The sequence below is a fragment of the Perca fluviatilis genome, chromosome 22, assembly GCF_010015445.1.
Source record: "Perca fluviatilis chromosome 22, GENO_Pfluv_1.0, whole genome shotgun sequence".
Taxonomy (NCBI): Eukaryota; Metazoa; Chordata; class Actinopteri; order Perciformes; family Percidae; genus Perca; species Perca fluviatilis.
In genome coordinates this window covers 15,402,092-15,416,357 of record NC_053133.1, presented here as the reverse complement: position 1 = coordinate 15,416,357, position 14,266 = coordinate 15,402,092, and the positions used below count along the sequence as shown (strand labels likewise).

General features: G+C 41.8%; 1 protein-coding gene across 4 annotated transcripts in view; it reads left to right on the top strand.

Moving 5' to 3' along the window:
- prex2 (phosphatidylinositol-3,4,5-trisphosphate-dependent Rac exchange factor 2) overlaps positions 1-14,266 on the top strand; it is a 96,625-nt gene that overhangs the window by 40,862 nt on the left and 41,497 nt on the right. For all 4 annotated transcript variants that reach the window (XM_039789665.1, XM_039789663.1, XM_039789664.1 and 1 more), the window contains 12 exons: positions 538-613; positions 1,405-1,477; positions 3,023-3,165; positions 3,519-3,611; positions 4,611-4,759; positions 4,879-4,964; positions 6,562-6,698; positions 8,247-8,364; positions 9,015-9,199; positions 11,225-11,386; positions 13,606-13,828; positions 13,943-14,150. In XM_039789665.1, the coding sequence (XP_039645599.1) occupies positions 538-613; positions 1,405-1,477; positions 3,023-3,165; positions 3,519-3,611; positions 4,611-4,759; positions 4,879-4,964; positions 6,562-6,698; positions 8,247-8,364; positions 9,015-9,199; positions 11,225-11,386; positions 13,606-13,828; positions 13,943-14,150 (1,653 nt within the window). The remainder of the gene's footprint in view (positions 1-537; positions 614-1,404; positions 1,478-3,022; positions 3,166-3,518; positions 3,612-4,610; positions 4,760-4,878; positions 4,965-6,561; positions 6,699-8,246; positions 8,365-9,014; positions 9,200-11,224; positions 11,387-13,605; positions 13,829-13,942; positions 14,151-14,266) is intronic.

The following is a 14,266-nucleotide window of genomic DNA, read 5'->3' as shown; positions in this document are numbered from 1 at the left end:
GTGGTGGAGTGGTGGAAGTCACGGTGGTTCTGGACTTTCCCGGCCCGCAGCTCGACCCCTGCGTGTCCCTGGGGAGGCCCCTGCGTTCATGGGAAAAGTCACAGCTCCATTTCAGACGGCATTCTCAGGGTCTGTCTGTGTGGCAGTGTGGTAACACTGAGAACAGCAACACCAGACTAACATGGGGCACCCCACGGCCAAACACTGCAGGGGCCGTTACCAGCCATGCCTGGAGGAATGCTGTTTTGCTGTCACCAACTGTCAGAAACGTACTTAGATTTATGACGCAACTGCCAGTGCTTGAAAAATGACCAGGCCTTGCTGACAGTGGAAATGATTAGCCCTCTTTTAGGCTCCGTCACTATTTGTAGTTCAATAGACCCAGGAATTACTACTTTACATGTTCACCATCTGGGTTTATTACAGTTGAAGTGAATCACAGAGTTGAATAGTAACAATGGCGCACTCCAAGTTTGAAGGTAGAATTTTGTTTTCCTAATCCTTCTCATGAAGTGTTCTGCTTTTCTGCCCATCCAGGGATAAGGACTACCATTTGCGGACCTACAAATCGGTGGTGATGGCCAACAAGCTCATAGACTGGCTTATTGCACAGGTAAACCCTAATTTAGCTTCATCCACAGTAATGGATGAACAGTATTATCGTAATATCAACTTTCGTTGGAAGTATGATAATGATATGATCATAAAGTCAAACAAAATGTCCAAATAAATGAATGAAAATGTTGTAACTCCAAAGGTTACAACATATGCTTTGTTGTATTTGTGTGAAAAGTTTTGCATGAGCGATGCTTAGCTTGAAAGACATCAATTCCATTCTTGTATATGTAGTTTTGCGGCTCATGTCAAATGTGCAACAGACTTAAGGCTCTCAGCGGAGCTGAAAGGAAATGAAGAAAGAAAAGCAGAATTGAATCGACAGCTGAGCTTTATTGACTTTGTCAGGAAGCTTTGAGGTTAACAGATTGATAGTCTTGTCCAGGATGACAACAAAGAAATTATATGTATATGGCTACCACCACAGAATCAATGGCAGACATCACATGTTTGTGTGTGCATATGAGTCCGTGTGTTGTGTGTGTGTGTTTAGTAGCTCATATGACAGGGATTGACTCAGTCCAGTGGAATAGCTCTCACTCCTTCAGTGGGACTGCAAGAGCTGTCACGCTATGCTGTCTAAATATGATTTTGGCTATGTTCAGATATAGCGTGGACTGGATCTGCTGGGCTTTAGGATGCAGGAACAAAGAAGGGGCAATGTAAAATGTACTTTGTCCTGTCTCTCTTTCTTTTTTTTTTTCCTTGACTCATTTACTCTATTAACTCTTTATGCTTAAACCTGTCTCCTTTCTCCATTGCATCTCTTTCTTGTGTCTTCTGGTGCAGGGGGACTGCAGAACCAGGGAGGAAGCATTGATCTTGGGGGTGGAGCTGTGCGACAATGGCTTCATGCATCACGGTACAGCACTTTTCACTGGATTTCAACAGACCAAAAAAAAATAAAATTAGATCCTGCTGTTCACAAACCCTGGAATCCTCTCCATCATTGGCTAAATGAGATTTGAATACTTTGGATAAACCGCACAGAGGGCGCCTGGCATTTAGCATTCTGTTTTAGAACACAACCATGTTCTCTGTCCGTTTCTACTTATAATCCCCTTAGCGTGTCAATAGGAATAGAACTTTTTTCCAATCCAGTAAATGAATTTGTGTGTCTGTGTATGTGTGTGTGTGTGCGTGCGTGCGTGCGTGTGGTTTGGGCGATGGCTGTATGCATGCACACTATCATTAACTTCACGCATATTTGTGTGCATCTGACTTAAGTAACCTAGTGCAGGGTACATGCATGGTTTGCTTTAGCTGTGAGAACTTGGCAGATAACGCATGGATGTTTGTCAGTTTAAGTGCAAAATGGTCAGTAGCCATGGTTACAATTTGTTTATGTGAGCCAGACTTGTTTTTAACTCCGTGCTTCCCTCGTGCCAAAGTCCACATCATACACACTACATTATGAGTCACAGCGTGTCTCCTTGTACCCCCATGATGTAACTGCTCCGAACTACCCACAGTTCAAGCCTCACACTACAAATTACCAGCACATCTATGGAACATAATAGATGTCCCAGCCATCAAACTTTCTTTCACTTCCACAGCTTTCAGGGTCATTTTACCATGCGTGCCATTAAGTTATTTGGCCTGACGATGTAGCTGTTAAACCTATTGGCACTGTATCTGATCTTGAGGCAAATGAAGTGAGGGAATGTTAGAGGGAAACTTTGTTTTCCCCCTCAGGGTTATTTTTCATTTCCAAATGAAGTCATGGTAAGGCGTTATGTTGCCATGGAGACTGGGTTCATTCAAAAGTGATATCTTGCCACGAAGGTAGGGTCTCCCTTTCTTTCCTGGTGTTTAAGTGTTTGGGCTTGCTCCCTTTGGCATCGGACTAATAATGTTCAAACCTCTTAACTTCGTAAAAAGTGCTTGATTGATCATTTCCATATACAGTATTCTAATTATGCACAGCACTAGACACTGATGTCACTAATGAAGTGTAATATTTCCTGTGTCCAAAAAAGAATAAATGCCCGAAAGAGTCAAGTTTTAAATAAACCATCAATAGGCAATTTCTTACAGTTGTCTTATGAGACAATAATAGTGTTTTTGCATGTTGTAGCCCATTTACCACAGATCACAGATACTACACATGACTGACCAATTTGCAGACCATGTTTCTGTAATATACAATTTAATGTAGCCATTGGTTTTCATTAATTTCCGTAAAATTTGTTGCAATAATATTTTGTCAAAGTTACATAATATTTATGAGGTTCAAAACCTCTAAACTCTCAAACCCCATGAGAACCATCCCCATGAGAAAGATAAGACAAAAATTACTGCAAACCTGACGCTCGCTGTGATGAATCACAAAACTCATTTCTCATGATTTTCATGCTGTTTAAATTGATTTTTAATTCATTCATGACTTTGTTGTTACCACCTTCAGTGTTGGAAAAGAGTGAATTCAAGGACGAGCCATTGCTGTTTCGTTTCTTTGCTGATGAGGAGATGGAGGGCTCCAACACCAAACACAAACCTATGAAGCACGACTTGAAAATAGTTGAGAACGTCATCTCCAAGTCTCTCCTGGTAAGCCCTCACTCACAATACCCTTTGGTAGTTTACTGATTGATCAGCTCCCAGTCTGTCTAATATACTATGACTTTGCTATAACGTACCCACAACTCAAAGCAAACCAACAGCACAGTGAATCATTAGGAAGCACACAGCTGTGAGAAGAAAAAGTCATAACACTGGAAAAGTCCATTTTATATCTCAGTAAGCATTCTTTTCCGAGAAGTGAGCAAATACTACCATGGCTGCTATCAGTCTGTAGCAGTATCTGCTTCTGGTGTGTGTTTGTGTTTTTTGTGCTCTGTGAAAATGTCTCGGTCTGATGGCTTGGAATTTTGCTGAAGGGGAGATGTGTCGTTTTCTTCCAGATAAGGCCCAGTGATGGAGACTACGGCTTTACCCTGGAAGAGAGAAACAGAGTCCCTATCATCAAATCTGTAGAGAAGGGCTCCCCAGCTGAGGTGAGAATGCACACACACACACACACACACACACACACACACACACACACACACACACACACACACACACACACACACACACACACACACACACGCACACACAGTATATACATGTTTATTGAATTAATTGATTTCCAAAATCATGTTGTTATTAATTCTGCTGAAGCTGGATCCTCACTGAGTGGATTTACCTATTATACATAAGAGAATAAATCCACGTACGGTAATCCTATATTGTAACAAAGTAGGGCCCGATATCTAAGGGTGTTTTTGGCTTTATGTTGTGTTCAAACTGTGGCTCAGTGTTTCCCCTTTGTTATTTAACACCATTCTGCTGCATTTGATTTTATTTTCCAGAAGTTATTCTGCAAAGCTGTGATGCCTTTATAGCAGCTGAGCGGCAGTCAGCAGAAGCCTTTTGTTGTTATAATGTGGTTAGATCATCAGTCATAGAAAATCTAAACCTCTAACCTGCTTTATGACGATAGACACGGATGCTAACGTTAGACACATTTTCATGCAGAAATAGAGCGCATTAAAGGGCGCCATATTTTTGAGGTCTCCTTTGGTGCTTAGCTTTGATCTGCTAGATGGAAATGGGACCGAGGAGGTTGACGGCAAATATGATCAATCTGAGCGCATGACCCATAATTCCCTCCAGCCCTGAAGTAGCACTGAATGCGCCCTAAAGGTCTGGATTGCATAGAGACTGTCATTGTGTGTGTTTGCTTTTAAATATTCAGTCTGGGACAATGAAATCCACAACAGGTTCCAGCTGTAAGCTAATAGATAAAAGTTATCCTGTAATGTCTCCTATGACTGGGACTGTGTACGCTTTTCTTTGTTGTTGATACACTTAGAAATCCTTTGGGAATATTGGTGTTTGTATACCAAAAAAGTTAACTTGAAGCTAAAAACATTTCATTGTGATTCTGTATGACATCAAGACCTGATGCTTGACTCAATACTTCTATCATCTATTCTTTTCTCTTCTCTAAGATGGCTGGCCTGGAGGTGGGGAAGAAGTTGTTTGCCATAAATGGTGACCTGGTGTTCCTCAGGCCTTTCCCTGAAGTGGAAGTTCTCCTTAGGCAGTGTTTTAACAGCAAGGGACCCCTCAGGGTGCTGGTTAGCACCAAGCCAAGAGAGTACGTCAGATCTGCATATGCACACGCATTGATGTGTGCATATAGAAATGATTAAAAGGTACGATCAAAGAGATATTGTTAAAGTCATCTTGTATCCTTTTCCCTCCTCTTGTCCCCAGGACGGTTAAGATCCCTGACTCGGCAGATGGGTTGGGTTTCCAGATTCGTGGATTTGGTCCTTCTGTGGTCCATGCTGTCGGGAGAGGTAAGCGATTGCCACCTCTTACACTTGAGCTGTCGATTCATCAGAAAAAGGCCTCCCATCACCTCTCTGTTTTTGTGGCACAGCTGGCGAGCAGATGCCACACCAGTATTTGGGGGTGTGCGTGACTTGGCCACAAGGGGCCTATTTTCCCCGCTCACGCTCTCCATGTGGCTCAGCTTGTTGGTTAATGGTGCTGCCAAAACAGAGAATTAGCTGGTTATTATCAGTCACTTTCCACATTACAATGTTTTCCTATTGTACATACCTATACACATGTTTTCTAAGCGGTTCAGTTGCTCTGTGTGATGAAGAAGCACTGAGCACTTTTTCATCAGAGTCCCTGTTTTTCTCCGAACACAACATGTTTAGTAGCACCGCTATCAGGGCTGGCACAAGATAGGGTCCAATCAAAAAACAATCTATGGCCTTGTCTGGCTGTTCTCAGGGGAATTAAATCTTGTTTTTTTTTCCTTAAGCAATCTTAGTGGGAAGCAGTGTAGAAATGTGCGTGCATGCGTGCCTGTGTGCGTGTCTGTGTCTGTGTCTGTGTCTTTGCATGTGTTGGCTTGATGATGCGATTGCCTGGGAACCTGCTGTGTGTTTAAGTAGATACTCTGATCCCCCGAGACAAAGCTGATGATGTAGAAGGTGTCTAATCCCTTGGATTGTCATAACAGCGGCTCTCCCCTGGTGTCAACAGGAGCAGGTAGTACCAATTAGAGGCAGAGAAACTGAGACAGGAAGAGATGACAGAGGAAATACATTTTTAGTTTGTGGCATCAATTTTAGCCAGACTAGCCAAGGCCAGTCAAATTCACATTAGTGCTAAATAGCAAAACATTAACACTTCAAAACATACACCCCATACTACAGAAGGAGCTACTGATTATTGCATTATATCAGTCTGTAACAGGAAAGCAAAAATAGATAAATATACACACACATGAAGAGATGCAACCCCAATAGTATGAATGTTAGAGTGCTGCATCTTGTACGACTTGTTTACGTCCTTGCAATCCCTATCGTATTGGCCCTATTGTTGTGTTGGACTGCAGCCTGTTTTTCTGTTCTATTGTACAGTGCACCTGTCTGTTAATATACTTTCTAATCACAGTTAAAGCAGTAAAGCTCAATAACTTTATTCTTACAGTACTTGGGAGAGGAGTTCAGATTCTGTATATTGCAATGTGAGGTATGCATGGTGTGTTTAAGGTGCTATTAAAACAAATGGGAGGAATATTTAGTCTGCCATGCACTTCCTTGTGATAGCTGTAAACCTTGAAGTTGTCTTACAGTATGGTCTGAATCACATCCCTCAGAGAGGCCCTCCTCTACCCCAGATAAACAACTTCCCTCCTCTCCACGCTCTCTCTCGCACTCCTCCTGAGCTGCCAAAACAGGAAACAAAGTTGAAAATACAAAGGAGAAAATGTAATGTTGTTCAACCCAATTTTGTGTACAGGATGAGACAGTTATTATTTTGGGATGCACTGATGTTTGTTTCATCCTGATGCAGCTCTCACCTGCATGGTAACGTGCAGTGGTTATTGCCCGTGACGCCTTTCCTTTCTCGTTGCTTGTCTCGTTCTCACGGCAGGCACGGTGGCAGCCATTGCTGGTCTCCACCCAGGCCAGTGCATCATCAAGGTGAACGGTATCAACGTAAGCAAGGAGAGTCATGCCAGCGTCATCGCTCATGTCACCGCGTGCAGGAAGTACCGGCGACCCACACAGGTGAGACGGGAGGAGAGGAAGGGAATAAACTTAACTAAACTCTGCAGTTTTATTTCAGGGGGAAAGTTTTTAACTATTATTTAGGGTATCATACGTAAAATAAAAATGAAAACATACCCAACTTTGTGAGCATTATGAAGATATAGTCCCCTAAGAATTTAGTTATTAATTATTTTAAAAAAAATTGCAATTATGTTTGGATGTCAAGCTTTGCCTTCCCATGACCTCACTGGTAGAAAGTTAAGATAATTTGGATTGTATGTTGATTGATCTGATAGTTTAATAAAACTAGAGAAGTGTGAAAGATCAGAAAAGAGGGGAAACAAGGACTAGTTGACTGTGAGAAAAAAACATAGCAGACAGAGCTCCTAGCTCCCGTTTACCTTCATCCCTCTCTTTCTCTCTCTTTCTTTCTCTCTCTGACTCCCTCTTTCCTTCTCTTGGGTCATTACGCAGAAATAATAGTATTTTTGGCTCCTCCAGCACTGACCTCTGGCTCACAGCGGTGGGCCTGCTGTGGGAGACTGGCAGGCTGCAGAGAGAGGTGGGAAAGGATCTGGGGGTGGCTGGAACTCAGGGTGGGTGAGATTGTTGGAGGGAGGAGAAAGATGGAGGATAAGCCTGCCATTTTTTTTTTTTTTGTGGTTGACAGTGTACGGGGAGAGAGCACGCTCAGTCCACCTGTTAAAGGTGGGAAAATTGTGTGAAAATAGAAACCCAAGGGTGTATGTATGATGTGAGTTAGTGTAGTGTGTCACTATAATTAAGCCCCAGTGAGACTTCAGGCTTAATGAGCACTTTAGGGTTCCACAACACTACTGGAGATCTGGTTTACATCAAGTATGGACGAAGAGGAACCGCCCCCCTTTCTCTCTCTCTCTTTCTCTCTCTCTCTCTCTCTCTCTCTCTCTGTCTCTCTCTGTCTCTCTGTCTCTGTGTGTTGTATACTAGAAGACCACAGACCAGTAGGAAGGCACAGCATGAAGCCTTGGCAGGAAAACCCACTGTGGGCTCGGGTGCGTAGACGGGAGAACAGACAGACACGACACACACACGCACACACAGGGTTGTGTGGCACGCTAGAGTGGGTTGATGAGATTGGCATGGGTTTGCGTTTGCGGTCTCACCAAGCACCATGTTTCCATATGTTTGTGAAGGCTTTTCACTGTATGCTCTGCCAACCCAACTGTGACATTGTACACCATATCTGGGCAGAATCAGCTAAACATGCTGCACGAAACCCAAACCTCAGCTTGTGTACTGTGTGTTCAGAGTTTTATTTTTCCTCATCGACCATCTTCCTAGCAATAGAAATGCCACCTGTTAGACCTGCCAATAGACTAATTTGTGCTGACAGTCGTGTGACTTAAATGTTTCCAGTCAATTTAATTAGCGAAAACACACAGGAGTTTTACAATTCAATGTAAGTTCAAAGTATGAATAGCTAACAATCATTTGATAGAGACAAAATATGTTTCATATTTTTTTTATGATGCAAAAACATTTTCATTAAACTTCTAAGAATTCCTTTATTGTAATCCTATGCAGCAAGACACTATTAAGTGGGTGTACAACAACAGTGAGAGTGCCCAGGAGGACAACCAGAAAACAAACCAGAAACCAAGCCCTGAGGAGAATGGAGACGGCTTTGAGTGTAAAGTAGAAGGTGACCACACACACACACACACACACACACACACACACAAAGAACTCACACAGAAACTACACACAAAGAACACACACAGAAACTACACGAGAATCTGGGAAAAGAAATTATGCTCAAGGTGTCCGCGGATGTAACACATGCTTGTTTGCGGCAACATAAGCCCGTCGCCCTCTCCAGTTCAGAGCTCCAAACAGGCTCATCTGGAGTGTGTTAGTCTGGCTCATCAAGTGTTAATTCCCTCCTACGATTTATTAATCCCAATGAGCGAGTTAAACAGGAGAACTATTCCCTTCGTAGCAAACAGCTCTGAGGCAGGATTTATTGCCATATTAAGTCATCGCCTTAGCTTAGGGCTGGTTAACTTAATGCTCTTGAAATTGCTCATCATTTTTGGGGGGATGATGGAGGGAAGCCATGTGCAGAGGGTCTTCCTCTAAAATGAACTGCAGATTTGGTGGTCTGAGACCTCCTACAGTGCAGAGTGTGCAGTGATGAAAACACTTTTTGCGGTGAAGATAAGGATTCTTTGTGTTTATCACAGAACATGATCAGTGCATCATTTTTGTGATTTGTGCATGTGTGTTGCCATATTTTGTGTGAGACCTGGTTTTCCACTGTCTCTTCGTTCTTCTGTGTTTCTACCATCTCAGAGGTGATGGACAAATTCAACACTATAGCAATCATCGACGGGAAGAAGGACCATGTAAGTCTGACAGTAGACAACGTCCACCTGGAGTACGGAGTGATGTATGAGTATGATAGCACTGCTGGCATCAAGTGTCATGTGCTGGAAAAGATGGTCGAACCCAAGGGATTCTTCAGCCTCACTGCAAAGGTATTCTGTCTGTTCAGTTAGTGGGATACATATAGGGCTAAATTATATGATCTCATATCTATAGAATATGATAGATTGTCACATTTAACTTGATAACAATAAATAGAAGTATCATCTGTACATTACGGTTCCTTTCCCATTCTGGATTCTTGTATGACCATTTAAAAAATGTGGACATCTTAACTGGAGTTTAGGCTGATTGGTTTGTTGAAATTTTTTTAGATGTTGGTTTAAATATGTGGGATTCTGACTATTTATCTTTTGAAAACAGTGATGATGGTACTTCAATTATTTGGATTTGTTTGGTCCGGCCACAAGGCTAGTTTTAATATCTTTATTATTTTGGTTGTTTTTATGCTTAAATGGAGCATATTCCTCACTGTTTGGGTTTAATCACATAAAACACTTGTATTCCAGTTGAAGAATACAGATTGGTTAATCGATCTGTAGGAAAAATATATTAAAGCTGCTGTGTGCTGTGTGCACTGTACAGTATATGATGGGTATAACAGGATATATTCACAATTCACAGAAAGTGGGACGAACAGTTGCTAAATAGAGGCCCACAGCTCATTTTTGTCCCAGTGGTTAATCCGGCCCTGTCCTGCCCTAGTAGAATGTCTAGTTCAATTAATGGCAATTAATTTGAGCTTTTATCATTACGCATACCGTTTTTATTCCTCCGTGGCAATGAATGGCAGTGAAGGAAAGAGAGAGAGGAGACAGAGGAAAAGAGAGGGACAGTGTTATAACCTTTTGAGATGATGAATAGTGCTGTTGGGGTTTATCACCTCAGAGCTGAGCCTTGCTTCATCAGGAAGAACAATAAAGATGTAAACAAACCATGACAAGGCTTCTGGGCTTCAGAGTAGCAGTAGATAAACTAAAAAATTATTTTGACAAGTCATCATTTCTCTTTATATGTTTTTGCTGTTTGAGTGGAAGTGGAATCTCAGTAGAATTTGTAATTAATTAGATTCTGACTGATAATTCAAACAAACTTTGTCATGGCATTTTTCCTTAAGTTTGAAATGTCCACAATGTCATTTTGTTGTGTTACTAAGTACAGACACGTACAGCCAACGGCTCTCCTGCTGTGTATATTGAGGGGCTTGATGCTAGTTAAAACTGACAGCTTTATTTTAGTCATGTTAGTTCCCAGCTGTGTTAAGTGCATGCTTTTTACATCCCGGAGTCAATGTTCACAGAATGATCCTGATTGATTTAAGATACACAGAGGAAAGGAGATTCACTCAGACATAGATGCACACATGCTGGTGTGGAAAATAAAAAGCAGTTTGCAGCATTTTTAAGCCAAATACCATGATGAACAACATCTCTCTTCATGGTAAATCAGCAGAGATCACAAGTTGGGTTCATGTCTTAAACTAGCCTAGATTTACAGCCCTTGTGTTCTAAAGTCTTTAAAAGCACCATCTTAAATGAAACCCAATGACAACGCACAGAAATAAAACTTCCCATATCCCCTTCAACTATAAGTCGTTTCCTATTCTTCCAAAGTGAAAGTAATTTTAGTGTTATTATAAACATCTGCCCCAGATGTTCTCTGAGATCTGTGTGATGTTGAATTTTAATATTGCGAACACTGTCGGGACGCATGTTTTTTTTTTGTGTGCTTCAGTCTCTTCCTGCTGTTACATTTCCTCCCCTGCTTTTCTCTCTCATCCACTAGGCATCTCATTAAGATGGCTTAGAGAATTGTGTCTCTCTTCCTCCTCCATATCTAATCTCTGATCTGGAAATTCAGAGTCTACATACGTACAGCATATGTATCACAATCTGGGTTTATCTCCATGGATTTATGAAAAGCACATGGACATTTTAGATATCAGTTTAACTCCTCATGAAATACTGTAGAGGAATCAGCCCTCCAGCCAAATTATGTTCTGTTTTCCAATTTAAAAAGGCTTGGTCATTTATTTACATCCCATCAGTTGTTGCAAAAAGGGATTTTTTGCGTGTCAGTTAATCATCCCTGCCTTTGTTTGTCCTTTCTCGGACCAGATCCTGGAGGCGCTGGCGCGTAATGATGACACGCTGGTGCAGATGTGTGGAACGTTGAGTTCCAGCTGTGATGTGATCCCAGAGGAGCTGCAGGTACGCTTCAGTGCCATGTGTGGTGAGAGGGTGGAGCACATCAACCGGCGTATCACCAACTACAGAAAGGTAACAAAGAAGCCCTTCATTTGTCTCTCTGCTCTGGATGATATTTGTCTTCACTATGAACTTCATATGTATATTTTCATGCAGCTTGGAACCATGAAAATGGACTCTGTCTTCTGTAATTCTCTGTAGATTGACAATAATAGACACATGATGCAGCTGGTGTAGAAACACCACTTTTAAATAGTCTCCGATGTGGTTCCACCCTGTGGTTCTTGTCCTGCTGAACTAATTCAACGTAGATGCATTGTAATAGAACTTTTTATAACGACCTCCACTGCTCACTTGCTGTGATTTAAAAGAATCTCCCATACGTTTATAAAGAACCGGGGCAAGTGAGGGAGACATACTGATAATGTACTTAAGAGACATAGATGTGCACTTTGTCAGTGCAGTTGAAGACAAGTGTCTGTGTATGAAGGCTCCTGTGCTAAAATAATTAGTTCTCACTGATCTGAGAGTGAGAAGAAATATTTGTCACTATATGTCACTGACTGACTGTTATTGACTTTGTGAATGTGTGTGCAATATTTAGTATTATCTGGCGCTGTGTTTGTAATTAGGTTACAGCTGGTTGTTGACAGAGCCAGAGTATTTTCATCACATTTCATTCACATGTGTCTATAGGCCAAACATCCCAGTGCCTGCAAATGTGCGTGAGAGGGTAAAAAGGAAAAGATCTGACTCAACATTAGAGTGGGTCTTGGATTCATTACCAGTCACTTATAAATAGCCATGCACAGCCACAGCCAGGACTTTTGTTGTGTAAGATCCCCTCCTGCACTGGAGCATTCCTTCTCAGACCCCTAGAGAGAAGGGGGGGTCGAAAGAGGAAGAATGAGAAAAGGAGCAAGAAATGAGAGAGAGTAAGGATGAAAGAGGGAAGACAGAAAGACAGAACAGAGAGTGATACAAGGAGAGATGTTAACCTGAGGCCTGGAAATATAAAGTGTCCACAAACATCTAGAGACAAACAAGAGATGTGGTGAGACTCCTCAGTCTCAAGAGGAGGTCAGCTCGGGGTCCATCTGGAGCATATCATCTACCCTGGAGCAGAAGCTTCATTCTCCAGCTATCTTAGATAACATAGAAGACATGTTTGGGTTAAGTTCCTTAGCTGACATGCACATTATGGTATGCTTATGTTGGTTGACAGCCCAAGTTGCTAAAAACTGATCCGGTTGCTTATACCATCTGCTGTGTAACATCCAAGACAGGATGCAGGCCCTGTGATGGAGAGTTCAAGAAAAGTGCAACCAAATGTTGCGAAGAACAAATGTCCTTGTGATATTCTGTATCAGCTCTATTGGATCTAAGCAGTCCTTTGGGCTCCCTGCGTATTGTGTTTTACATGGAGATGCTATCTCGTGGCAAGTTCAGGAGGTTTCCTGAACACACAGCAGGGTTCGGGTGGAGTTGGATGTCCTATAGAAGTTCTATACCATTAAGCCACCCGGGGGAATTTTTCTCATTTAATGGATTGATGTGCTGTTAACATCTCTGAAAATAATCTTTACTTTATTTGACGCAACATACTTTTCAGTGGAAACTTACAATCTGGAGGTTGCTGAAATTACAAATCAAACCACACATAATAAAATCATGGCATAATATAATCTTACAAAGTAATGAAATGAGCTTCTATACATCAGTTTAATTTAATTCTTGTTAATTTTAATGATAAACGGTCATGTTGGAGTCTGGAGTTCTTCACATATGTTAACAATGACGATGTTATGTGTCTGTCTTGGATCTTTGATTTGGGTTAAATATTTGAGCTGCCACAAAAAAAATGGAGGAATGTCGGAAATGTACAGTAATGGGTGTTTATGCTTTTCTTCAGGCGCCAGCTGTCATGTATATAAAACAAAACCAAACATTTAGTTGACAGATATTCTCTAGTGTGTTTCACATGGAGCCTCTTACTCTTGCACTGATGAGGTACACATCAGCTATATAAGTCTATGATTTAGATTTTTGAAGCCTGCCTATTCTAAAATTGTCATTTAAATTCCTATTCCCTATCTTTGATACTATTGATTATAAAGCTACCAGACAATAGTACCATAGAATGGCATTCTCTGAGGGAAGTGCCATTACAGTGCAAATCTCTACCCATATTTCTCACAAATTATCTTTTCACTTTACCAGCCACATTAATTAAAGAAAACATGTTTTATCTCTAAACCACCCGTATCTGTCTTTTGCTACTGTATGTACAGTTTGCTCGGGTACTGAAGAACAGAGCATGGCCCACCTTTAAGCAGGCTAAAGCCAAGGTGTCCCCCCTCCATAGCAGCGACTTTTGCCCTACAAACTGTCATATCAATGTGATGGAGGTGTCCTACCCAAAGACTACCACCTCTCTGGGTAGTGCCTTTGGTGTGCAGCTGGACAACAGGAAGAACACACTGGAGAAGAGAGGACACACTAGTGCTGAGCAGGGTGAGTAAGGAGCACCTGCACAGTGGAATAATGCATATTCATCTGAATCTGCTTCGAAATTTCAGACTTTTTAACTGGTGCTGTTTTTTTCCTTGCATGTTTGTGTTGCCTCAGGTAAGCTTAACCCCATGGTCAATGTCCAGCATACTATCACCACTATGGCCGCACCATCAGGTCATAGCCTGGGCAGGACAGAGGGTCATGGCCTTCGCTTCTTGCTCAGAGAGGAAGACCTGCTCACCCTGGATGCTTACCAAAAACTCCTCTACAAACTCACCATGGTGGTCAAAGAGATGGAGACGCACGGTGCCCATATTCATGAGTGAGTGGCTATAGATACACACTTACAGCATATACAACATCTGAACCTGAATGTAGAGATCCAAGTGGTTAAATTAATATGAAATAAATTATAAACACACACATACATACACACAC